The 26,216-nt window shown below is 33.6% G+C and overlaps 3 protein-coding genes and 1 non-coding gene across 4 annotated transcripts; 2 read left to right on the top strand and 2 right to left on the bottom strand.

The window, feature by feature from the left end:
* Positions 1–5,495: 5,495 nt before the first annotated feature.
* On the bottom strand, positions 5,496–10,613 carry LOC105167837 (Tetraspanin family protein). Its single transcript, XM_011087666.3, has 6 exons — positions 10,254–10,613; positions 9,942–10,041; positions 8,388–8,468; positions 8,195–8,299; positions 7,019–7,213; positions 5,496–5,873 (listed from the first exon to the last, which is right to left on the bottom strand). The coding sequence occupies exons 1-6, from the start codon at positions 10,403–10,405 to the stop codon at positions 5,862–5,864; spliced, it is 645 nt and encodes a 214-aa protein (XP_011085968.2). The 5' UTR covers positions 10,406–10,613; the 3' UTR covers positions 5,496–5,861.
* An 81-nt stretch (positions 10,614–10,694) lies between these two features.
* TRNAV-UAC (transfer RNA valine (anticodon UAC)) lies at positions 10,695–10,767 on the top strand. Its single transcript has one exon. It is a non-coding gene; the product is annotated as a tRNA-Val (tRNA).
* Positions 10,768–12,240: 1,473 nt separating this feature from the next.
* Positions 12,241–14,577, bottom strand: LOC105167835 (Acyl-CoA N-acyltransferases (NAT) superfamily protein). The gene is made up of 2 exons (XM_011087665.3): positions 14,169–14,577; positions 12,241–12,880 (listed from the first exon to the last, which is right to left on the bottom strand). Exons 1-2 carry the CDS (start codon positions 14,416–14,418, stop codon positions 12,651–12,653), a joined length of 480 nt encoding a protein of 159 aa, XP_011085967.1. The 5' UTR covers positions 14,419–14,577; the 3' UTR covers positions 12,241–12,650.
* An 8,231-nt stretch (positions 14,578–22,808) lies between these two features.
* On the top strand, positions 22,809–23,419 carry LOC105167834 (histone H4). The gene has a single exon (XM_088883603.1). The coding sequence runs from the start codon at positions 22,873–22,875 to the stop codon at positions 23,182–23,184; it is 312 nt and encodes a 103-aa protein (XP_088739729.1). The 5' UTR covers positions 22,809–22,872; the 3' UTR covers positions 23,185–23,419.
* Positions 23,420–26,216: the final 2,797 nt, after the last annotated feature.

Genomic DNA, 26,216 nt, shown 5'->3' with positions numbered 1-26,216 from the left:
TAATTCATGACTCTTTTGCCTTTTTGATGATAAAAACTAATAGTCTATCATAATGCTCTAAGTGTAATATAAATAAATATTTTTTCAATAAACATGAACTTTTATATCATTCTAGGCAAGCATTAGCTATGAGATGCAAAATGAATGGATATATATGGACTAATATTGCTCTTGAAAAGTTGTGCAGGGGTAAAATTGTCCGAAATTGGGCCAAATAATTAAAATTAAGCAACTTTGAAAGTTATCGACTAAAATTAAAATGGATAAATTTAAAGGACTAAAATCAATAGCAGACAAACTTAAAGGACTAAACAAATAATTTTTAGTGGTCATTTAATTGGTGTTTTTTCATATATGATGAATATATATGGTAAAAAGAAGCTCTGCTTTTTTTCTTATTTTTTATGTTCGGAAAAGGGGAAAAAAAAACTCATCTATATGAACAATTATACTAAGAAACAAGCAATTTCTTATTAAGGAATTATTGAAATATTGGAGATTTATTCACCATATAAAAAAAATGAATAGATAATAAAAGATTAATTGCATTTTACGTCCCAATAAAAATAAATTTTATTGGGATAAATTTTTTTATTAGGATAAATTTTTCATGTATTATTATTTTTTACAGGAAAATCTGTTGTAAATAGGTAAATTATATCGATACCTTTTAAAATTAGCCCTGATTACAAAATACTAATATTCTTAGGTAAACTACATTGATACTCTCTAAGATTAACTTTAATTATAAAAAAGTAAAACTATTCATACATCCATCAGAATTATTTATATAAATCACCCTTATTTTTAAAAAATTATACATACACCCTCCAACAATGTCAATATTTTTACACAAACTACTCCATGTTTCTATAATTACGGAAAAACATAAATAATTCATTTAATATTACTATATATACATATAGTAATATATACAAAATAAAGTCTCCTCCACACTCACAAACAGAAGTTCGCATTAATTTTTTATAAAGTAAAATACCCTTCATGATAAAATAACTAATTTATTTAACTTTTTAAAAATTTTATTAATTAATTATTTCTTTTTCTTTTTCTATTGATATAATGTACTGGTTTATACATTTATATATATACATATATAAGGCTCCTTTGACTTAAAATAGACAGCACATTCATGGTCTATATATTGACCTCATCTAAAAGATTGCATCAGGGGTTCATGTGATAGCCAACTCTTAAACACATTAATGTTGATAGAGTGCAATTATATAAGATAATTATCTAAACCCCACTACATGATTTTTATTAATATTTATATATTTTTTTAAAATAAATTATTTACATTTACGTTATGATCTCAATTCCTATCAACTATAACAATTAATATACTATTCGTTTATATCGAATATTTATATCTTATCAACAACTGTCATTATATACAATAACAATCTATACACAAGGACGGAGTCTGGGATAGGGGTTTTCAATTTTTTTAAAACATTATACATAAATATTTGCCCTCCAAGTCTTCTAATTTATTTTTTGAAATTATTCATAAATTTTATTTTTTTTAATATATTGCCCCTCAATTATTTTAATTGCTTAATGTATAAGTATAATTTTTCAGCCCCGAATAACTTGAATCGAAGCAATCGAATGTCCAACTCACTATATGATCGGCGAACAAAATACTTCATGCACCTTTGTCATATGTTCCGTACATCACATTAGATAGATATCATATTCACGGAATAGGAATGCACTTTCAAGATGTCTTGATGGTGAAACGATGTACACTCGAGATTTCAAACCTCATGCTAAAGAATGTGGAGTTCGAGTCCTATTTAAGGTATAATATTGAGAATGCTCGCCGAACGAGCAATTCAATAAAAGAGCTCGGATTATATCAATTTCGATCCGAGCTCTTGTGAAATAGACTCAAATTTTCACTTTTGAATTCATCACGTAAGATTCAAATTCATAATCTTATAATCACCACTATTTCTATTGAATATTCCAAAATCATGATTGTGTTCCTATTTTCTCTCAACGTGCAAGAGAGTGCATGCATGCACGTCTTCTCTCGCACGCTCAATGTATTTTAATTTGGTCTGCTAAACAATTACAGACTTTATGGCATTAATTTATTACATGCTCTGTGAGGGTATATTCGGAAATATGCAAATTATAAGTCATATAATTTTCAAAAGTTGGATCGATTTTTTTTTTTTTTTGTGAAATTAATTTTAAACTAGCTAGTTTCATATAGGCTATATTATAAATGTATAAGCAGCCTATAAGTGAAATTTTTGCCGTGATTTTATATCTATATCTATATATATATATATATATTTCGATAAATATAATACTACAGTGATATAATATTAAGAGGTGGATAGTAATTCATCCCCATGTGATATTGAAAATGAGTACATTACTCCCCTATGAAAAAAATATAGCAATTTACCCCTCTGTACTTTTTAAAATAAAGTAATTTACCTCTTTATATAGGGAGGTAAATTGCTTCATTTTAAAAATCATAGGGTGATAACTTGTTGTATTTTAAAAAATATAGGAAGGTAAATCACTATTTATTTTTTTCATAAGGGGGTAATTTGTTCATTTGCGATATTGTAAGGGAATTGCTTGCATTTTTTCCTAATATTAAGTGATAATTTTAGACTTGTTGCTAAAGATATGTATAGGTATTGTGCATAAGTTAACAATATGAATAATTAGAGACACATTTATAGTAACAATAATTATTTTATTAGGGGTTAATCAATTTCTATCCTGTGTATATGGTATTTTGGCAATTTCAACCACATGAAAAGTTGATTTGATAATTTACTCTATTTATTTATTACTTTTTGGGAATTGGGAACTTTTTTTTTTGCTGGACTAAATTGTCAAGTCAATGTAAGAAATAGCAGAAAATGATATCATTGTTTTGTGGAATAACCACTTTCTTGAAAGCAAAATTTCGATACGATTGTAGTGGATCGTTATAGCCGTTTGCTCTCCAGCATCAGCACAACACTCTCTAACACGTACACTTATAGTATAGAGTTGGAATCACGGGCTAAATCACGAAGAAGAAGAAGAAGAAGAAGAAAGTTGTAGAGAGGAGAGGAGAAGTGAGCTTCGAATATGTATCTCTAAAGTGAAAAGGCTGAGGCCTTTTATACAAGGGAAGGCCTCGATTTGTTAAGAGTTAGCAGGATAAAATATGATAAAACGTCTAAAATAAATAAATTTTCCTCGACAACTGGAAACTTGGTCAACTTTGTATAAAAGAGTTGGATAAGTGTAGGATTTAAAAGTATTCCAACAAAAAATATATATATAATCAAGCAACCCAAACAGCTCAAACCGGGACAGACGCGCCCCGTGTGTGGTATTCCTTTCAAAATTCACCTACCCACATGTTTCAATCCAAATGTAAAAGGATGGTGTAATATAAACTAATTGAGAGTTCATTTTAAAAGTAATGTGGGACAACAAAAATAAATTTTACTAATTATATTCCTAACGATCAACTTTTCATGGGATGGCGTCCCTATATATGGGAGATGAAAATTGCAACTAATTTGGATTGTCACTATTAAAATTTTGAAACTCGCTATTATAAATAAAATAAAAATTCTTGTTACTTGATCTTTTTGGTCGTTAATATTTTCTTTTATTTATTTAATTTTTTGGTAGTTACATATATATAATTTAAAAAAAAAAGGAAAATGGAAGAAATCTTCTATATACTTTGTTTTTAATAACCAAAATGAGATATTTTTTGTATGAACAAACTATAACAAATATTGGGTAAGAAGTAGAAATTGACTTGACATGCCCAAGTTGCATTACAAAAATATTGATGAATGATTGTCCAAATAAAATATACGAAAATCTTTATAAAAAAAATTGACCAAAATGGCACATCTATAATGTCCTGTTGTTGAGTTGGTCCTCAATATATTGATGGTTTGTGGCCCATATAACTAACAAAGAAGTACCTTATCCATGTGAAGTGAAAGTGGACCATTTGATGAACAACATGGAAGTTGCAACATCACCTAATCAATTATTGTTACTCACTTCATGTGATCTCATGTCTGATATTCAACTCCCGATAATCTTATAACACCCACCAAAATAAAGAAAAGAAACAAAAAGAGTAAGAGCTTTTGATATGTGTCCAAATTAGGTGAAATCCTTTGGATATAAGCAATCCAGAAATAGCATGTGAAAATAATACTGAAAAAACTTTTGATTATAGCTCTCTAATGTTTAAGTCAACAACACATCATAAGAACAACTAGGTAGCCAAAACTGTTATCATGGATGGCATGTAGTTACAGGGACAATCGAATTATACAATTATATGAAGACTATTACTACTATTTTATTCGCATTTGGCTACATAAATCCATACATGCTCGAATTTAAATCGGGTCGGTATGACCAGAATGCTTAAATGTGGATTCGAGCCGTCTAAAAAATTCATCACGGTAACTGGAAATATATGTTAGGTAGCCACATCAACTTTAAAGTTAATAATGCAAGAACTCTACTTGCAGAAGGGATGTGATTTTGTGTGATAGCAATATTAGATTTATTCAGAATGAGTTATAATGTCATCCTTCAGTTATGTTCTGACTCTGGGCTGCAAAACCAAGTGACAGTTTGGTGATGAGGGGGAGCACTGATGTTGCTGCAAATGTAGTTATGACTGCTTCTTTATCTTTGTTAATGCAATCTAACATACTACCAAAAAATAATAATAATAAACATTAATAATTGGAAATAAATAATAATATTAAAATTATCACTAATTACATATATTTAGTGACAAAAATAAACAAGAGTGGAAGATATGCATCTCTACAAGTACTAGATTATACACTTGAGAATCTAGGTACACAAGTGGTACAGAACTGGAAAGTTCTTTACTTTTGTTTCTGAAAGTTAGGGCTAAAGGAATTATTGGCCTAATGCAAAGTATTTCAGATTGCTCGATGTCAAAAGAATTTAACATCTATCAATATATGATAAGCCATAACTCAAAATGAGAATTGAAATATTTATGAATACTTTGTAATATAGAATAAATCCAGATATTTGTCATTCAGAATTTGAAATCCCTAATTTCAAATCCATCAATGTAAATGTAATCTTACAGAAAATGGAGAAAACTAAAGCATCCATCAACAATGAGCATATCACATTTTAGTCAAACTACAGCTAATGTTTTCTTCTACTTACACCGTCCCAAGAAAATACCAGCACTCAACCATTACCAAAACCAGGAAACTTTATCACTTCCATGCTGTCTAAAACAGAACTCGAATCATCAATGTAGATTAGGTCTCGACTTTTTTAAGATACTAACATACGCAGAATGCCAATGGCATGGAGAAAAATTGATAATGATTACATCTATGTATCAAGATTTAAGCTTGATTTGATAATTCAGGCCACACAATGAGATGATAAGGGATTCAACTAGCATAGGACACAACTTTGCCAACTTGGACGACTAGAAAACTGAAAATTAAAATGGTAAATGACTTGCAGAATGTGCTCACTGCAGCAAAGATGTAAATGGCAACCAGTAGTGGCTAGGCTCTAATCATCTTTCTCCTTGTGATATATGATATCTCCAGTTCGTTATCTTCTACAGTACCATATATCTAACATAAATGCAAGCATAGATTACATGAAGCATTTACATATATGCACATATTCATGAGAAACAGGTCGACCAATTGAAGCTCATAAATAATGTTTTGACAACCAAACACTTCTAGAGCTGATATCTGAGATGCAGTAACCTCTTCCCACTGCTCGTCTGAATGCTTTTCAATGTCATCACAAAGATAACATCTTTACCTACTTGCCTGTATCGGAAATAGAAAACATCAAACAGAGCCACTCATGCATGCTATGCAGTTGGTAGGTTCAAGAAATTTCTTATAACATACTGAAACGAGAAAGGAAACCATCACCTTAACAAATATGTGAAACTAAGCATCACCATACTTTACAAGAGCAGAAAGAATGAAAGGAAACATAATCTTTCAAATTATTCCTATATAAAATTTAGTTTAATTATTTTTCAAGCGTACCTCCTAAATTATTTAATCATAAAAAATTGAAAGTACTTGAACAAACAACTTTTTATATATTTAAGAAAACAAGGGAAAAATTCACATTTACACCCCTGATCTATGGTCTATTTACACAAATACTCCCTGTCTTTTGCGTAGTTACAGAAACCAAGCCTTGCAGCCAAAAAGAAGCAGTAGTTTGTGAAATGTTGTCGACATTTCTAGGGGATGTATGTGAAATTTTTCAAAATGCAAGGTGGTTTGTGTAAATGATATTTATATTTCTGGCGGGTGTATATGTAATTTTTTAAAAGCCAAGGGTGATTTATGTAAATAGACTATAGGTCAGGAGGTGTAGATATAATTTTCCCCAACAAGTATGGTTGTTAGTCTTTCACACATATTAAGGGCATGGCAGAAAAAAAAAAGCCATCTACAACTGCTTGTCCTTGTCCTTTTAACAGCTAAATTTTTCATTCAAAGGCTATATTTCTCGAACAGTATTTCATTGTCTGTCCTTTATTATGCATTTACTCAAAGCTTCAAATCTTGACAAGGGTATTTTGTTTAGTAAAATACAATAACAGTTAGGCCGGAGGCAAATAGAAAGTTCATTAACAGTCTTGTTGACATTATCCTTTTCCACCAAAACCCAACTGGCAAAGGAAATTAGGTAAATATGATAACTCATAGGGAAGATTTTTGTAATTATAGAAGGAGATAGTTGGTAATTTAACTATTTCAGGAAAGTAAATGCAATCAACTCCAATATACTTTACAAAATCAGATATGGGGTGGGCAAACATTACCAAAACTAAGACAAGGATGTCAACCATTAAACATGCACTCCCCATGTTTTAAAAGAAAAGTACAAGTTTACATTCTGAACATGTAGGAGATATGAACGACTTTAAAATAATAAGTGACACACAAACCTTGCTATTGATTCTTATATTCCAAGCATCGCTTTTAACTCCATATGCTGGGTCGCTAACAACATAAGGTTGTGGGGGAACATAATTCTTCAGCAGGGGAACCCTATCTGGTAAATAATCATCATCACTTTCATAGTATCTCTCTGGATGTGGACCTAAAGCTTTCAGAATCATAGCCAATAACATACTTATGCCCTGCATGCAAGAACCATTTCCACCATAAGAGAAGTTAACAAGATGGTGTAAACCAAAATGTTTTTCATAAGGAACTAATAAATAAAAAAAAAAGGGGGTAATTTGAGAGACACAACAGTACCTCTTAATAGAGGTCGTCCAGTTGCTCATCTCAATTTTCTAGAGTTGTATTTTGCAATTTTTGCTTTTAAATTCTGATACTCTTATTTGTTTGTCATTTTTTCATCTTAGAAAAACCACCTTTTTGAGGTAGGGTGATATCATAATACAGCAAATTGATGATTGGAGTTGGACAATGAGATTGTACTAACAGTTCCACTATACCAAATCATATTGCAATATGGAATCTAATATTAGTAGTACTTTTACTTTGCATTTCCTAATCAACTAAAGCATATATTTCTTTTCAGTGCTATAACAAAATCGGAAGTTGATACAGCAAAGTCCGTGTGCAGCTATAGTATAGTTTATAATTTCTATTTTCTTCAGAAGGGTCCATGCCTATTACTGAACTGATCTGATATAGAATTCTTAAACCTAAAACCTTATTTTCAAAAGAACAACAGAGAGAGGAATAGAATAGCAGCTCTACTGATCTATCCTCCTTGAACTAGTAGCTAAGAGTTAGATGTTATAGTTGGCAGCCAGCAGTTCTGAGCTATAGAGCTATTGAGTTCGAACAATTACTAGAATTACTTTGAACAGATCTTTGAGTAGTAAAAACATTTATAAACATGCAACAAGGAAAAAATTTTGGACAGAGACCCACAGAATTGTGAAAATGTAATAGCAGCTAATCATCTCCAGTGTTCCATGAAGCTCAATATTATTACACAAATAGAGTGAAGATGGAAACTGAGGATTGTTGGAATCTTCTTATTCCCTTTATTTCCTTATCTTTCAGGATACATTATACTTACATGTGCAAGTGCATGTAAAGATAGGTATAATAGAGACAATCCTCACGCAAAATAAGTCTACCTGTAAAGCCACCACTCCCAAGCCAATCCATTTGCATATGTCAAAGTTATCCTTAATAAAATCCTTTAATTGATCAAAATATCCAGTTGGGTCGTCCGGGAAATCCTGATACAGCATCAAGTTAATTTAACCATTTCTCAAAAACTAAGATGGTACCATTGTAGAGTAAAAGGAACTCATCAGTGAAAAGTACCTCCTGCCAGTCATGGTTTAAGAATACATCTGCAGTGACTGCAGCTTCCATCACAAAAAGCAGAAAGACAAAAGCCATATACTGTGCTGGTTAAGTAAACAAAGGAGTGATATGTGTAGATTTGCTATGTGAGTTAATGCACTGTGGATGTATAAATCTCTTACAATACCAATTTGAATGAGTCACACTAGGCAATATGACCACAAAACTCTGCCATAACAAAATATGCCAGAGACTACAAACACTTTTACAGCAGAAAAGCTAGACATCAAGCATGATTTCTACCAGGTCAACAAGTGGGAAGATGAAATGCATCAAGGGGAAAACAAAAGACATGTACTTGAAGCCAAATACCACCATAATTAGGTTTTTTTGTAAGTCTTAATTGGCACTACCTTAGAGATGCTGATCATGCTCTACATACAAAGGCATGCACAGTAGAATAAAATCGAAAAAAAATGGTCTTAATAAGTTTCTGTGAAATGCTATTTAGGTTGGTCAACAGAAAGTTTGAAACATCTCCACTCAATTTGACTGTCACAACAAACTACTGATTTAACCAAAAAGAATTCCATGGTTTTACATATTGAAATCATGTGTATCAAAAAGGTTATTCTAGAAGGAGAAGCGTTCAAAGAAGATCAGAGCATTAAAGCTACTCACTGACCTATGCTTCACATGTACTAAGGAGTTCTTCTCAAAATTATCTTAATACAGCTCAAACTTGAGACAGGGAAAATCACTGCGCACAAGATGGCAAGGTCAAGTACACAACAAGGCAAAATGCCATATACCACGTATTATGGTTGATTTATCATGCTAACTAAAGGAAATTACAGGCAGAACTCAAATATCTGGAAAATTACTTAAGTTAATCATGCAGAAGCTTGTTTTAAACAAATTAAAGCTCAAAAAGCACCAGAGAGATAATAGCAACATAATAAAATATAACTTGGACTGAAGAGAGGCATCCAAGACCATGAAATTTCTATTTTGAGTGACAGGGGGAGGAAAGGAGGGATTTCTGTATTTTTTGCAACCATAATGAATTTCAATTTCTGGTCAATAAGTAAATTACATATATTACGTTCTATAGAAGCAATGATTATGCATGTGATCACAAACTCACATGCGCCTTCTCTTATTTGGCCTACAAAAGATTTTCATTATTAGATTGGTATTAGCCCATGCATTAGAACAGTTATCCTAATGAAAAATAGGGCAATTATACAAGAAAGCTGCATAGTTATGAATTCACTCACATAAACTACTGCCAAGAGAGCGACAATGAAGAAGTAGCAGTCCTTCACCTAAATGTGAAATTCCGCAAAACTTGGTGTAAATTGAAAAGGCATGTGGGTGAGCTATTTCATTAATTCAGTAAAAAAACCTAATTTGGGTGACCAACGGAAACGACAGAAAAAATAATAAATATTTCGTCATTCTTAAACTCCACCTGCAATTGTACATTTATGTAAATGCATCTTCATACTACAGTGCTAATAAGAGATGTAAAATGTTGATTATCAACTAAACAAACCCATAGTAGGATACGAGATACAGGCAACAACCACTAGCAGTCTCGGCTGCAATGTGGCCTGCGCACGTGATCACGCACAGAGTAACCCCAAGGCCAAGAATCGTGTAAATGAACCTGCAGGGCAATCGGAATTACCAAAAACAAAAAACAAGGCAAACCAAGAAATGTTCAAAAACTAAAAAGTATAAAGCATGAAACTGTTCCTATCATGATACGTCGACAATCCCGTCACCAAGACATACACGTATAAAAATCTAAATTAAATATCTCGTGAATCTGAATCTAGTCTATCTCTACACCACGGGCACAAACACAGACAAAATTACCAAGGTATGGAGGCTTCCGCGGATTCAGGATGGCGAAGCCAAACTCTAAGCATCCAAAGGGAGTAGATGATCATGGCGATGCCCACCATCCCTAAGCCAGAATTCACCAACTTTAGGAGCGATTGGATGCAACTGCGCGCCAATCGAGCCATTTCTTTAGCAAATTCCTTTATTTTAATCTTCTAAGACCGCTCCCAACACGGAAAATCGGCCGGTGATTGAAGAACGTTAACCGAAGCTTGATAGGGGAAACGAAAACCCCGACTCCAGAAAGTAGAGTCAGGGTCAGAGTTAGGGTTTGTGTAGATTGGAAATGAAGGAAGAAACGGAGATCAATGATGATCTCGACAACAGTGGGTTTCGCCTGTCCCTCCGAAGTTTACTCGTCTGCGCCTATCCTCCATATAGAAGTTTTATCATTTCAGCAGCGATCAAACAAGGGTTGCTGTGGTGTAGTGGTTATCACGTTAGTCTTACACACTAAAGGTCCCCAGTTCGATCCTGGGCAGCAACATCCTAATTACACGTCCCTTTTCTCAATGGAATTGATTTCTTTTGTTGTTTAATAATTTTGGTTTAGTATTTCAAACGACATTATCAAATATGGTGCAAAAACGATATTTGTTGAGTTTATTTAAAAATGCTTTTTTTAGCCGTTTCTACAGCAGAAATAACATTTCAAATACCTCAAAGATACTTTTTTAAAAATCAAAAATTGAAAAATATTTTTCTAAGTCTCTCGAAAAACATTCACTTACTCGGTAATTGCATTGACCGTACGGAAACTATAAGGTTATTTTTGTAAAATTATGTTCAAACTACATAGATTTACAGTAGTATAATATTATAAATGATATTTAATTTTTGCATAAATACAGGTAGATAGCGATAGCTTTAATACGGTCTATTTTCATATCAATTTCACTTAAACTTTAATTGCAATTTATATTTCTAGAAATGAAAATTCAATATTTTTTTTTAATCATTTGATTTATGTCTACATCTTATAGATACACATGTAACAAATTTACTCCGGCTATTAAATACACTCATCGAGTGTGTATCGACCTGTTGCTTCCTCTTAATTCTTACAAGCTCATTTACTTTGTATCCATGAGAAAATTCTATAGAGTTTCTTTGTGTTGCCAAATAGAATTTAGAGATAATTATATATAAATTTTCTGACCTATGGTCTATTTATACAAAACTATCTCTATTTTTTAAAAAATTATACATACAGCCACGAAAAATATTGACATCATTCATACAAACCACCGCTACTTTATAAAAAATAACACATATACCCCTAGAAAACATTAATAATATTGCACAAGCTACCCTATTTTTTTTGGCTGTTAGAGGAAATTTTTTTATAATTAAGCAAAAGACATGAATAATTTCTGTAAATAAATCATAAATATGGGGTGTAAATGTAGTCGTCCGTATCATTTATGGCACAGTTGATGGTAAATTTTAATCAAAAAATGACAGCACAAGAATTCATTTATATCAACTGAGTTTCTAAAGGAGACATGATCTGCAGGTTTTAAGTAGCATATATTTTCTCCAAGACCGGAATGGTTGTGGTGGTAGGAACAAAACAACAACAGAATAATATGAGAGTTGAAAAACTGGTGTATCAACTTTATCTCCCTTTTGTCATGACCAAGCACTGATCTTATACTGAACAAAATTTAAATTTTAGACACCAGAACAACGAAGTTGTTAGAATCTTGACAGTGTTTACATCGGCTAGCCATGAAAGCAGTAAACAATGTCCGTGTTTGTTGCAGAATCTATGGAAGACAAAAGCATTAAGCATATCATACTTCACCGTTCTTTTCAGTCCATAGTTGCCATTTCACCTCCAAGATTCCGCGACAGAAAGCAACAACAGAGAAGCAATGGAAGTACTCTAATTTGAATTGAAGATTTGCCATTTCGAGATATACATTTCATCATGGCTTTAAAGAGGTAAAACCAAAAATATCATTTAAGAACTAATCTTCATTCAAGATGAGAGTTAATGGTGAACATGGAAAGTTGATCATGAAGGGCCAAATTCAAGGGACTATAGATGCATCAGAGCCGCATGTCCTATCATTTTTAGTACAAGAAGCTTGTGCTTCGCTGTAAGCTGATGCTATAAGTCCTGCAACGAAATCTCTTCAAGAGGGCAATAGTTCTCAATGATAAATAAGTCCCATGAAAAGGGCAGATTTGGACAATTGTAGAACACCATTTCTTTATCTAGGCATAATTCCTTGGATTCTCTTCAAAGAGCTCATAATGAAATTTTACTGAATTTTGTAATTCAGAGTCCAAACTGAATCCCTTTCCACGTCGATAGCCCACAATGCAGCGGATGGTTGATCATGTTTGCATACATTAGTTCTGCTAATCAGTGTCAATATCCAAGTACATTCTGTAGGCATTTCTATCTGAAGAGTAGTAGCATTCTACTAAACTATCCACCTGGAAGCCAAGTTTCTTGTACAGATTCATGGCTGCAATTCTTGAGGGATCTACATGAAGTGATATTCGGTGGATGTTTCTAGTTTTACATTTCTCTATAGCTGCTTTAAGCAACGCTTCGCCATGACCCTGCCTCCTGTAGTTCTCTTTCACTATATTTCATTTTCAGGAACAAAAACAAACTAATTAGAAACTAAAAAAAGTTACGCCAATTGGAGAGCCAAAGGAAACCACCATATCATAAATTCAGCTGGTTATATTGGGTAAAATCTGAATGGTATTAAAGATAACAAAACAATTACCATGGTTGAGAACAAGTTTGACAGTAGAAAGAACTCGACATTTTCAAATGATACTAAACTAATGTCCTACCTTCACTTGCAAAACCAAGGGCGTCTGGATAAGTTTATAAGGTCATTAAAAATCTTATAGGATTTTTAAATCAAATATCATTAGATGTTTGGTTTAAGCTTATAAGCTCCCAGAACAAGATGTCAAAAATCTATAAGTTCCTTTGAAACACTCATAATCTTGTTTTGCCCAAATAGTTTAAGAGCTTATCTCTAAACTTGTGATCCAGCCTAGAGCAAGTTCCAAAGTATCTTGTAAGATGAGGAGTTTATTAAATCTTTTACATAAGTTTAGTCAAACGTCCTCGGCCGCAAGACTCACAAAACTTGACTTTTCTGAAATACATATATCAGAGCCTGTAACTAAATAAGAGTAGCCTCCTTTCAGCACGGTGCCTACTGGTCTAAAGAATAAATTAACAAAGTTCCGGCCCCATTTTCCAAATCCAATGGCCGTAGTATTTGTTAGATTCAAATTTTGATTTCCAATTTTCAGTTTTTGAAACAGTAATTAAAGTGAAAACTTGTTTGTTTATACGTATTCTTTTTTAAAATGAATTGATATGTCACTACAGTTCAATATAAAACACAATATCATTAACTAATCCAAACATATTCTCATTTAGCACGAACCTAGAGAAAATTGAAAATACATATTTTCGGTTGCAAAATGAAAACAAAAACAAACACGCAGAAGCCATGAAACCATAAGAACAGATATATTCAATTTCCAAACAGAACCAGTTGAAGATATTATACACAAGCAAATAGCACCAATGCATCCAACCAGTCAATTGAAATTCTTTTACCAATTCCCAGTGACATTATTACCATCAAAACGATTAAAAGAACCATCACTCATTAAGAAGAGACAAATATACAAACACCTTCGTATCATCAAAATAAATAAGCAAGAAATTTTCACTCCCTATTTCTGCACATTTCTTTTCTCAGCCATATAAGCTTAATCGAAGTGAAAAATCTCATCAAGCCGACCAGCAAAACAAAACTAAACATATATGAAGCGCACAGATTCAAATAACTATGGGTATACACATTCCAAATGGAAAGCAACTCGAAGGAATTAAACCTGCAAGTTTTGTGATAGAAGCGTAGAGTGAGAAGGGCCAAGAATACATGACATATCCGGCAATTTCACCACCAATTTTAGAGTAAAGCAAGCCATTGTTCTTCTTTTTCAATTCTTCTTCGAATGATTTTGCAAGCGACTCGTGCTTTGGGAAGACCCTTTTCTCTATTCTCACTATTTCTTCCACCAATTTTTCCCAGTTGCCTGAATTTCTGTGCAGTTCTACCATCTCCCAGTCCGCCATTTTCATCTTCTCTTGCTAGCCGGGGTTTCTGACGTTATAATTCGATCCTTTGCAGTTTGCACCCTGAAGCAAAAATGACAATTTGCCTCATCAAATGGGTGTTGTATTGGTTTGATTAACTTTCAGATTCGCCCCTTATGTTACGGCGAGAATCCTAAAAACTCCCCTCTATTTCGTAAACTCCCCCTGTTTTCATGAACTGTGGGAAATTAACTCCCATTATTATCCAAAAAAATGCAAGCAACTCCCACGTAACATTACAAATAAGTAAATTACCCCCTTAAAAAAAATAGTGATTTACTTTCTATATTTTTTAAAATATAATAATTTACCCCCTATAATTTTTAAACTGAAATAGTTTACCTCCTTATATAAGGAGGTATATTGTTTCATTTTTAAAAGTACAAGGGGATAAATTATTATATTTTTTTATAAAGGGGTAACATGTTTATTTTCAATATCATAGGGGTAAATTACTCTTCACCCCCTTTATTATCTATAGCTATCTATCTTCTATACTTTAATAATAGGGATAATACATTCTCTGCCCTAATATTTGGTGTAATTAGACGTAATTTTTAATGATAATTTAAAAAATTATATCTAGCACTATTGAGGTTTGCTTTCGTCTGATAAATTAGTCTCTTCATTAGTCAAAATTTACCGAATTTGTTGATATTAATAAAAAAATTAGAAAAAAATCTATATTTATCCTCAATTGACTTATTACTGACTTATTGTAGGTAAAATAAATCTTTTTTATGATTAAATTACTCTTATACGTCTTCACGCTTTAATATATGTGAGTAGGTATATCTTCACATTATAAAGGTAGTTTATTCTGAAAGAAAATTATTTGATCTACAATGAGTCAATAATAAGTTAATCGAAAATAAATATCAATTTTCATTCAGTTTTTCTATTAATATCAGTAAATTCAGTGAAATTTGACTAACGAAATGACTTATTTATTAGGCGAAAGCAAACCTTAAAAATGTTAGATGTAATTTTTCAAACCAGAGGGAGTCTACGTGTATTTATATCAAATCTTAAAAAATGAGAGTGTAATTATTCCTTAATAATAAGAGCACCTTTCGATGTCTTACTTTTTTCTTGTATCTTATTCTTTTATTTATTTCATTTGTCTCCCTTTTCTCAATTTCCTATTCTCTCTCTTGTCAACTTGTACATTCCTTTTTGTTCTCTATTTCCTTTTTTATACATTTTTTGTTTATTAAATATACTTTTTGAAAATAATAATTCTTTTAAGTTTAAACTTAATGGTGAACATACATTTGAGTGTGTCATATATACTAATAAAAAAATTTATGACTAGGATTTATCTTTACTATAAATCTATACTACATATTATAAGAGAGTCCTTATTATTTGTACATTGGATGTACGGAGATAATATTAATTTTTAATTGTATTATTACTATGTCAATTATTTTAATATTGGATATCATTATTAAATACATTGGATGTATTTTTTATGGACATGATTATATTTGATGTAATTGTGTTAATTGTTTATTGGATAAACAATGGATGATCGCAAATCCAATGGACTCATGCGTATGGTTTATTTTTATTGTTGGGTGAAGCCCGCGTACCTCTTTAATTTTAATCTCTCTCTCTCTCTCTCTCTCTCTCTCTCTCTCTCTCTCTCTCTTGTTTTTAGCCTTATAATAATAAAACTTTCTATCTTCCTCCTTTTGTACTCCTCCAACTTTGGAGTTTCTATTTTAAGTTATGTTGAGTATAGTTAGGAGTGAGGCATTATTTAATTTTATTAAATATAATCTTGGAGTTGGAGACCCATGGAGGAGGTCCATTGGATGGAGCCCACGAAGTCCATGGAGTGGAGGCCTATTAGATAGAGGCCGCGAAGGAGAGCCCAAACAAAGAGGTTTACAAAGGCCCATTAACGTGATAATAAGTATCTAAATTTTGTAATAGCATAAGGTCTCGCTAGTTAGACCACTGATTCACAGCGAGCTCAGTGGATCATATAAGTATGGACTTAAGGTCATCCAATAAAGGCGTGTTAGGTTTTATTGCATGCGATGCATTTCTTTAATACTTTATTAATATTGGATATTAATCTATGTATAACATTAATGTGATGATATCTTCGTCATAAACTAAATAAACTCTCACTGGATGGTCGAAGTAAAATATTAAGCCCATTAAAGGATAAAAATCAAATGGTTTTCATTCATAGCAATGTAGTGAAGAAGTTACTTTCACCCATTCGTGGTCTCACGAGTTGTAGCACGTTTCGAATGAAAGAAACCGCACTATTTGTTATAAACAAAGGAATACCCTCCTATTTTTTGATCTCACAAGTTGTGAGGGGGACAGTTGAGGTGGGGCATGGAGAATTACGTTTGTAGACCCCAAGACCACTAGAAAACGGTTTTCAAAAATTTCACTTGAGTGGTGGGCTTTTGAAAGTGGGAGAGGTTAATGAGAACAGATCAAGTCTTAACTTGAATTTAATATTTCGATATCTACCTAATTTCTATTTACATTTTGAATGTAGATGTCTAAGAATTCACTAACTATGATTCTTGAAAATAATAAACTCAACATAATAAATTATAATGCTTGGCTCTGAAATCTTAATATTGTCCTAAATTTCGAGAAACAAACTTAGATTTTGGATGAGTCTCTTCCTCGAGTCTTGTCAAAGGGGTCCACACTTGAAGAACGTGAGACATTTTGAAAGTGGCAAGAGAACAACCACAAGGTTTGCAGCATCATACTGACCTCCATAACTAATGAGATCCCAAAATAGTACGATAGGTATATGTTAGAATAGGTGACTAGCAAGCCAATTTGTAATCTACTTTTTATAATTTGGATGTAATTTAATATCTATGTTTTGAATAAAGTAATATTGTACTTTATTCAATCAATTACATGATTTTTTGTTGTGTTCAATTCATCATGTTAATGCTTTCTTAACTACACAACATAGCCTACAGACCAAATGGATAAGTACAAGATATTGGGTTGTGCATTGATTGGCAGCCATGACACCAACTTCAACGGATTGGTCTGAAATATTTCAAGTCGAGAATCTCGAGTGTCCTATAAAAACTTGCATTAAGTGTTGCAACAGTGTTTCATCGGCAGGAGAAATGTGTCGTCTGTGCAATGCTTAGTGGGTTGGTTGGCAATGTAGTTAACTGGCTAAGCTGACTCATGGAAGTCGTCAAATGAAAACTTCTTAAAACTTGGTCGGTATGACTTAAATTTTCGACTCTGGTGGTACAAGAATTATTACTCGAATTTGAGGAACCATGGCAGTTCACATGTCTGTGTTGAAAGATACGATCATTATAAGCCTTATCTGGTACAGTCAAAATGTGTAGTGAGAATGGTGTGTTCCAAAAAGGAATCCATTCCCTGTCAGTATTATAATAGTAGCATATCCTATATTCTCTGAGGCCCGTTTTCCCTAGAATTTTGTGGCCAACGACTGAATTATTAAGTCGAGGATTTTCCCATGACAATTTAGTAAGGTAAAGAAGAGCTCTTGAGTTACTAAGTGTAGATGGCTAGTCTAGAATGAGAATCGACTTCGAATTCTATGCCTTAAACTAAAGCAAGGAGACGGTCGATGGAAGGACCTTACTAGTATGAATCCGAGTGGCTAAATATTTATCATTATATTAAACTAGTCTCTAGTGCGATTAACCGTTGCTAGCCACCCGTGGAAACAGGCTATTTCCAATTATTGTATAATTGAAAATAATTAAATTGTATTGTGATCACACTCAAGTCTAGTTGAGAATAAACCTAAAAAGTCACACTTTAATCACCACATCATGATGGAATCTGACGGTGCAAATGACACAAGTGTCGAATAAATAATGCAAGCAAAAAATATGGTGCTTGGCCCACTTAATGTAGAAAGTGGTGAAACAAGTGCTAGATGATGAAAACGTGTAAATGAGTGAAGAAGAGAGTGTTATTGCTTGATTTTGTGTGCACAAGAGAGATTGATACAAAAATCAAAATTCTAAGTATAACAATGTTCCTTTAAGTTAACATAGTAGCAAAACAGGTAAAAAAGTACAGTAGGTGGGCTCAAAGTGTGTAAAATATATGCATGTGTGAAGCTGTCCCTCTGACTACGTCTTTCTAGTCATGTTCTTTTGATCATGTGAATGTGATTGTATGCATGTGGTCGTGTCAATGTGTTTCTCTTGGTGGGGGACCTCTCTATTATAGGCAACAACAAGATTGTTGGAGAATGTTAGGAATTTGGGGGAGATCATGGCCTCAAAGTTGTTCAATAACTCTGATCCTCCCTTAGATTTAGTATAGAGTCCTCTAGTGGCTGGCTGATCCCTCTCAAATTTGATATTGATAAAAAAAAGTACCATAATTTATTATTACCTAAAATAAAATATTTGATATTGATTAATAATTATAATATATGGTCAATTTTGAGTATAAAATTGATAAAGTATTGAATATGAAATTAGACATATAAAAATTTTAAAATAAAAATATATATAAAAAATAAAAAAACTTGTGAGTTGGATGAATAGAAGAAAATGAGCTCAAGCTCGAGCTGGCTCAACTTGAGCTCGAATAGTCGAGCTCAAAATCGAGCGCTTCACGAGCCAGCTCGACTCATCTCACTCCCCTAGTTACTATTGAGCCACTTGATTGTTCCATGGGCTGAAGAAACGTTTGGTTTAATTACTTATTTATTAAAAAAATTATAAAAATAATATATTTTTAAATATGTTAGCAAATTTGCGTCAAGTAGTGGTTGTCGGAACCAAAAATATATTTTTTTTTAAAAATTAAAGCATCAAGTTGTGGATGCTGCAAAATATTTTCTTTTTAAAATAATGGTCGAGTAGTGGATGCTAACTTGAGGTCGTGGACCTAGTCCACGACTTTATTTATTTATTTATTTCTTAATTTATTATAAGTTTAAATAATTTAGTAAGTAGAATTAATAATAACAAAAATACGTATATTACATTAAAATTATTAATTATAAATTTAAACATTATAGTATAACCAATTTATTACAAATATTACAATAAAAATATAAATATTAAGGACTATTGAATGGTAGGATTACTGCCTAACGTATTTACGTTTTCGACCAAGTGCGACAACGTTCAAGCTTCACGATTGCAAACTTATGCAATTATATCTCACATACCACGGGTTGAAATTACTCCCAACATAATGCACGAAATTATCGTACAGTATGCACATGCAGTTGCATTGCTCCTACTGGGTGGGGTGATGTGTCCTGATTCATCAGGAAACCTGATACCATTATTATATCTTACAAAATTAGAGGATATAGTAGAAGCCAGGAACTACAATTGGGGCAGTGCTATCCTTGTATTTTTATATCGTGAATTATGTAATGCCAACACCAAAGGCAAAGTTGCAATTGGTGAAGCGTTGTAGTTGTTACAAGTAACATTCAATTTTAAATTTGTAGACATATATGTTTTATGAAAATATTAAAGCAATAACACGAGCTTATATTAGTTTTGCAAATTTGGGTCTGGAACGTATATATATGGGCCAAGTCCTCCCCCAACTAAAGAAGTGTTGCTCAAGTCAAGGAGGAGATAAGATCGTGCCTTATCCCCATATTTTTGCCTTCTTTTCTGGAAATGCAGCTATAAACACAGTCCCTACGAAGAGGGACTCCTTTTCTAGAAATACAGGCAACATCCCCCTAACAGACAAACCTTCAAAAAGCTGAAAATTGTCTTGCTATTCACTACAACTTTCAACTCCTGCTTCTCTCATATTTTATTCACGAAATCCTAATTTTTATTTAAATTTTCATTTCAGCACCCCCCAACAAGGACACCCTCTTCAGCCCTCCAGTAGGGACCCCTTTCAGTTCTTTAACATGGACGCCTTTAGTCCTCCAATAGGGACGCCTCATTCAGTCCTCCAACAAGGACGCATTATTCAGTCCTTTAACAAGGAAACCCTTCAGTTCTCCAACATGGACGCCTTCTTCAGCCCTCTAGTAGGGACACCTTCAATTCTCCAACAGAGACACCTTCAATCCCTCTACGGGGACTTCTTCTAGAATTTGAGAAACCACTCTTCCTTCTCGCTTTAGCATTCAAATTGCACTCTTAGCACGATTTCTCTCACAAAAATTGCTTGCTTTATTATGATTTCTCATTACATTTTATTTCTTTCGATTATTTTTCTCCTAAATCCGATATTAACTTGGAAGTTAGAGTGCTAATGCCTTTTTTGCAGATCCCCCTTTAGGATTTGCATTCACTTCGGCCCAAGCTTTGAGCATAGTCCTTATCCATTGGTCCCATGTATTTTTTGAACGCATCACAGATAATAATCGCTTGCTCCCAACAACACCATATGGTGCGATATGTAACTGTGAGCACAACTTCACCCAGATAGTATGAACAACTGTCCGGGTCACAAGAAATATATTGAATGAGATGCAGTCTGATTAAATGTCTTGTATTCAAGACATTACGTACGTCTATACGAATATTAATGCACATTAATTAAATCTGTTCGTTTACTACAGTTTATTTGGCAGCCGTATGATATGGACTCCGATGTCATTATGGCCTACCCAACTGATTTTAACCCCCAAGTGTGGAGATTAACATGTCCTTCAATATTAATATTCTATACAATAGAGGAAATGCATAATCCCAAATGGGTCCTTCGTCAATTTGAGATGATGTAAAATATTCCAAAAGCGGCAGATACTAGGGACATGCGCTTTCATCAAATCTACCGTAAAAATCGTACGGGCTCTGTCTAGAACCTGCAACATATACAATACATCACTAGATAACAGAGAAAGTATGTTTCGATTGTACAAATGCCATTTATTTTCAACAAAAGAGACACAGAATGAAGGTACTGGGAATGGTACAACAACATAACACGTCATTTCATGTCATCATCTACTGACAGACATGTAGAAAGCGGATTCCAACCTCTACATTCTTCAGAATGTAGAGGTAAATGCCCTTGGAGCAATTTGTCAATCTACACCACTAGATATTGAACGGTATCGACTGATTTGCACATGGAATAAAAATTATCAAGAAAATCCTAACACATCAGCCACAACAAATTGTAACGTTATGTTCCGGTAATGCTCCCACCACATCCTATAGATAAGGGAGAGTTCTAACCGAATGTCTATTGGTTCAGTTGAACGTGATGATATGGGGGTGGATATAGTGGTCCTTTTAAAACGTATACGCCTTAAGATTACTACGTGCCTCAACTAATACAAGATGATTGATTTCAATCGGCTTCATATATGCCAAGCCATGGAAGCTTATTCTTCACATGTAGATCTGGCCAAGTTTCAAGATTACTATGTGTCTCAACTAATACAAGATGATTGATTTCAATAAGCTCTATATATACCAAGCCATGGAAGCTTATTCTTCACATGTAGATCTTGACTTTGGCCTTGACATTAATCAAGTATATGCACCAAAATATAATATTTCACTAATAATATTTTTATTATTTAGTGCATATCGTGGCAATGTAGAGCCCAATTATGCAGCATCATTGAGTTGATTGCACATTAATTCTGGTGATGATGATAATAATGAACAAAATTAGCTAATACAAAATATTGGCTAGAAAATAAGAAAACCTCGCGTCAACCCACAGACGCAATTGTAGAGTAGGCGAACATTTTTAATATTTGTATGTTTATTACAATATTTGTAATAAATTGATTGTAATTATAATGTTTAAATTTATAATTAATAATTTTAATGTAATATACATATTTTTGTTATTATTAATTTTAATTACTAAATTATTTAAACTTATAATAAATTACGAGAATAAAAAAAAGATAAAGTCATGGACTAAGTTCACGATCTTGAGTTGTGGTTGGTATCCATGGCTCAAGGTCGTGGATACCAACCAAGAGGTCATCCACGACTCGACCATTATTTTAAAAAAAAATATTTGCCTCCGAATCATGGATGCTATCTACGATTCAGTCTTTAACTTAATTTTTATTTTTTGGTGTCGATCTGTTGACATATTAAAAAAAATATTATTTTTGTAATTTTTTTAATAATAAATAAATAATTAAGCCAGAAATATTTGTATGGAGCAGCCCAATTCCGCTTGATTTCGTTTTTCCAACCAAACAAGGCCTTCTAGGAAGCCGAAACGATCTGACAGCACCAAGGCCACGATCACGTCCTCAGAATACTCTCATTTCTACCGTCGATGTTCTTTTGATCAACGGCACAGATCGACTAAAACTTAAGCCAGGGATCGCCATCTTCGACCGTCCATTAGTACTGAGAATCTAACGACTCTATATCGATAATCACCTCTATTTAAAACCTCCCATTGTCAGTTCGAAGACCGCATCAACAGTCAAAACAAGATTAGGAAAGATTTTCGAATTGCAGAAAAATGTCGGGACGGGGCAAGGGCGGCAAGGGTTTGGGAAAGGGCGGAGCTAAGCGCCACCGCAAGGTCCTACGTGATAACATTCAAGGAATAACAAAGCCGGCCATTCGCCGGTTGGCTCGTCGAGGCGGCGTTAAGCGAATCAGCGGATTAATCTACGAAGAGACGCGTGGCGTTCTGAAGATTTTCCTGGAAAACGTCATACGTGATGCTGTTACCTACACCGAACACGCCCGCCGCAAAACTGTTACTGCCATGGATGTGGTTTATGCACTCAAGAGGCAGGGCCGTACACTTTACGGCTTTGGTGGTTGAGGTCGTCTTTAGGTTTAGGATTTTGTGTACATTTGTTGTAGCTTTCTGATTTTCGTTAAAGGTTTTGTGGTTTTAATTGAATGTATGGAGTTCAATGTTCCTTTAGTGAAATGATGTTTCGCTTGAAGAATTAGTCTAATTGTAGCAAAGCTTAACGATTTTGTAATTGTTTTGGATGTCTTTGGGTTTTGACTATTGTTTCTTCCTGTTATTTACCATGGCTGCTATTTGTATATTTATCTCTGTTTTTATTGTTGTAGTTCATTTCGTCTGATACATGGTGTATCTATCATTCCAAATATCTGTCACTTGGTTGTGATTGCAGCATTGTAAGTTTCTCAATGCTGAAAAATGCTGTTTCTGCTTGCTTACATTTTTCATACTTTTTGGTATTTTCTTTTACTCGGGTTGATGGGTTAACTATTGAATACTACAAGGTATGGGTTGAATGAATTGGGAGAAAATGATTTTGGATCCATGATTCTCAACCACTGAACTTGTTAGCATAACTTTGAGTATTGATCTAAATGAGAGATGTTAGAAGCTATTTGCCCAATTACTTTGGGTAAATCCAATACATATATGTCTGACAATGGAGTCCTAAGGAATCTTTTACTATTGTGTGCCAGAGCAAAATTTTTTTCTAGAATATCAGTGTGAAGGATAATAAATATTAAAATCAGGGTCTGTTGCCATTCAGTTTATCCTTCAGTATTTTGATTAGCTGGAGACAGTATTTTGGTTTTCTAGTCATAAAGCAAATCAACAATTGTCAACTACCCTCCTCTTTCTATGGATTTTGGTATCAATATTCTTGCTACTCATTTAGATGCTCCTTCGTTTAGTTAAGAGGAAGTTTGGTTTCACCAATGAAGTATCTAACTCATAGTTGTGCTGTTTGGATCAGGCGACTTTGTAAACTTGATGTATGCAGTTGGCAACCTTGCTCTGCAGCATTGTCAGATTAAATACTATATGAGCTATGAGGTTTGCCACTTTTAAACCATATAAACATCTGCTGCTCTTAGGATGAATAATTAGTGGTACTTGGTTTCCCTTTCCAGAATGCTTTTCTTCTCTGTATTTATGTTTGAGTTTATCTGTACTAATAGATAATTCATATAATGCTACATAATAATCATGTATTCTAAATATGAGCTGTTCATCTACTACATATGTTGGTATAAATTGCCACTGATGCCAATGGATGTTGGTCTGGTCAGGAGTAAAGACAGACTGCTTCTTGTCAAAAAGTTGCATGTTTGTTTTTCTGGGTGAATTATAAATATTCTTGTAAGTGACTTCAAAGATGTATTCTGACCCGTAGTGGTTACTAGAATTTAAGCTACCCAATTTTCTTATACATATATAAAAAAAACAAGATACAAGGAAAATAAATTACCACATATCTGATTAGAGTAATGAACGGATGATACTATAGAGGATCAAGATAGAGTGATAGAAGAAAGAAACTTACATTCTTTTTTAGTCTTTATTCCAAAAAAAGAATCTTCCTTATTTTCCCAAGCCAAGATTGAGGAACCACACACTCCCCCTTTTTGATTGCCCAACTAAACTAAATAAAGGTTCAATGGTAATTGAAGCTGGTTTTGTTTCTCTCATAGCCTCATGGCTCATGTCAGATTAGGATCTGGAATAGGAATAGTTGTGGATCTATGTGGGGAATAAGGATCGAAGCAAAGGTCATCTCTGATACCTGAGAATACTCGGGGACTCCAGTCCTTCCTTAGAATGGATCATGCAGGGTTGTTGCAGGAGAATGCAGCTTAAAAGGCAGAGAGCGACTTCCTAGTTGGAAGGCGCGAACGGGCTAAGCGCTTTTGTAGCTAGTATAGTTAAGCTGCTACCATAGGTGTAGTGTAGCTAAGGTGTGTAGCACTCTCTATGGAAAGATGACTGGTTTGTGCTTCACTAGCCAAGTCCATGCACCTACAGCTCGATCTACTAGTGCTCTCTTCGATCCTTCCAGGTCAAGATCTTCGCTTTAAGACCACGTTTCGATGAGCAGATCTTTTGCTCAATTATGATCCATACTCAAACATGTTCGTTTGACGCCTCAACTGCGCTCTGCCACACATCTCTTTCCTTCGCTCTAGACCCACCCCAAAAATGGAACTGCAAAAGGACTGTGTTCGTAATCCTCTATTCCCTCTGTTTTTATCCCACTTTGTTCTCATCGTCTCTCCTTGTGTTGAGGTCGTCTTTTGACCTCAAGCATGCTTCTTTAGTACCTTTTTCGTGCTCGCTTGAATAAGCATGCGTCACTCATGTTGAGGTTTAGGCTTGCCCCTTCGCTTGGTAATCCGAGTATGGTAGCCAGAAGAAAGTGCTCAAGATTGTCCCATTTTTTAGCTAGACCAAAAACAAAAGCAAACAGAATGAATTGGGCAACATAATCAATTTAAGTAGGTCTCATAGCAAATGAGGCCCGGTATTTGATTTTGGGCAGCAGATGATGAATTTCTTGTTTGCTATTACCTTTAGGATCATTTAGCTCGGTAGCTAATGTAGGTACTTTCATCAGGGAGCAGAACAGCATATAAGGATCATCACTACGGAAAAAAAGGTTGTATGATATAACTTGAAAGAAGTTATCATTTCTCTAGCATCTCATTGTAAAACTTAATGCTTGAGAGGATTCATGTCTAATTGCCATGAGTTTTTGTGCTTCTCTAATCATCTTTGTTTCTGGCTGTTTAATGAAGTCAATACGAATAATCGGAGTAGAGAATTTTAAACATCAAATTCAAGGAGTGAGTATTATGCTAATTAAACTGCAGCCAGATATGGAGTAGAGCTCATAGGCCATATAGTTTACATGCCATATATATCGCACATTTCACTTTAGGCAAACTATTCTGAGGAATAAGCAGATTTACGGACATCATAAACTGCAGACTTCTGTCCAGACTATTATTTCTTCCCACATACATTGAAGAGTAGAATTCTGGGCATGTCAAGCCCATCTAGTATGAAGAATTTTTCGGAAATTCTTCAGTTTCAATCACACA

The sequence above is a fragment of the Sesamum indicum genome, linkage group LG8 (assembly GCF_026168435.1).
Source record: "Sesamum indicum cultivar Baizhima isolate 11 linkage group LG8, ASM2616843v1, whole genome shotgun sequence".
In the NCBI taxonomy this organism is placed as follows: Eukaryota; Viridiplantae; Streptophyta; class Magnoliopsida; order Lamiales; family Pedaliaceae; genus Sesamum; species Sesamum indicum.
This window is presented reverse-complemented; position numbering and strand designations above follow the sequence as displayed.

What these genes read in the sequence shown, in the direction of transcription:
- LOC105167835 (XM_011087665.3), bottom strand. Translation starts at nt 14,418, where the DNA reads ATGAAAATGGCGGACTGGGAGATGGTAGAACTGCACAGAAATTCAGGC. An exon ending in TTCTATCACAAAACTTGCAG is followed by an intron (nt 12,881 to 14,168) that starts GTTTAATTCCTT and finishes AATGAAATATAG; the next exon opens with TGAAAGAGAACTACAGGAGG.
- LOC105167837 (XM_011087666.3), bottom strand. Translation starts at nt 10,405, where the DNA reads ATGGCTCGATTGGCGCGCAGTTGCATCCAATCGCTCCTAAAGTTGGTG. An exon ending in GTGGTTGTTGCCTGTATCTC is followed by an intron (nt 8,469 to 9,941) that starts GTATCCTACTAT and finishes TAACCAGCACAG; the next exon opens with TATATGGCTTTTGTCTTTCT. An exon ending in TAAACCATGACTGGCAGGAG is followed by an intron (nt 8,300 to 8,387) that starts GTACTTTTCACT and finishes ATGCTGTATCAG; the next exon opens with GATTTCCCGGACGACCCAAC.
- LOC105167834 (XM_088883603.1), top strand. Translation starts at nt 22,873, where the DNA reads ATGTCGGGACGGGGCAAGGGCGGCAAGGGTTTGGGAAAGGGCGGAGCT.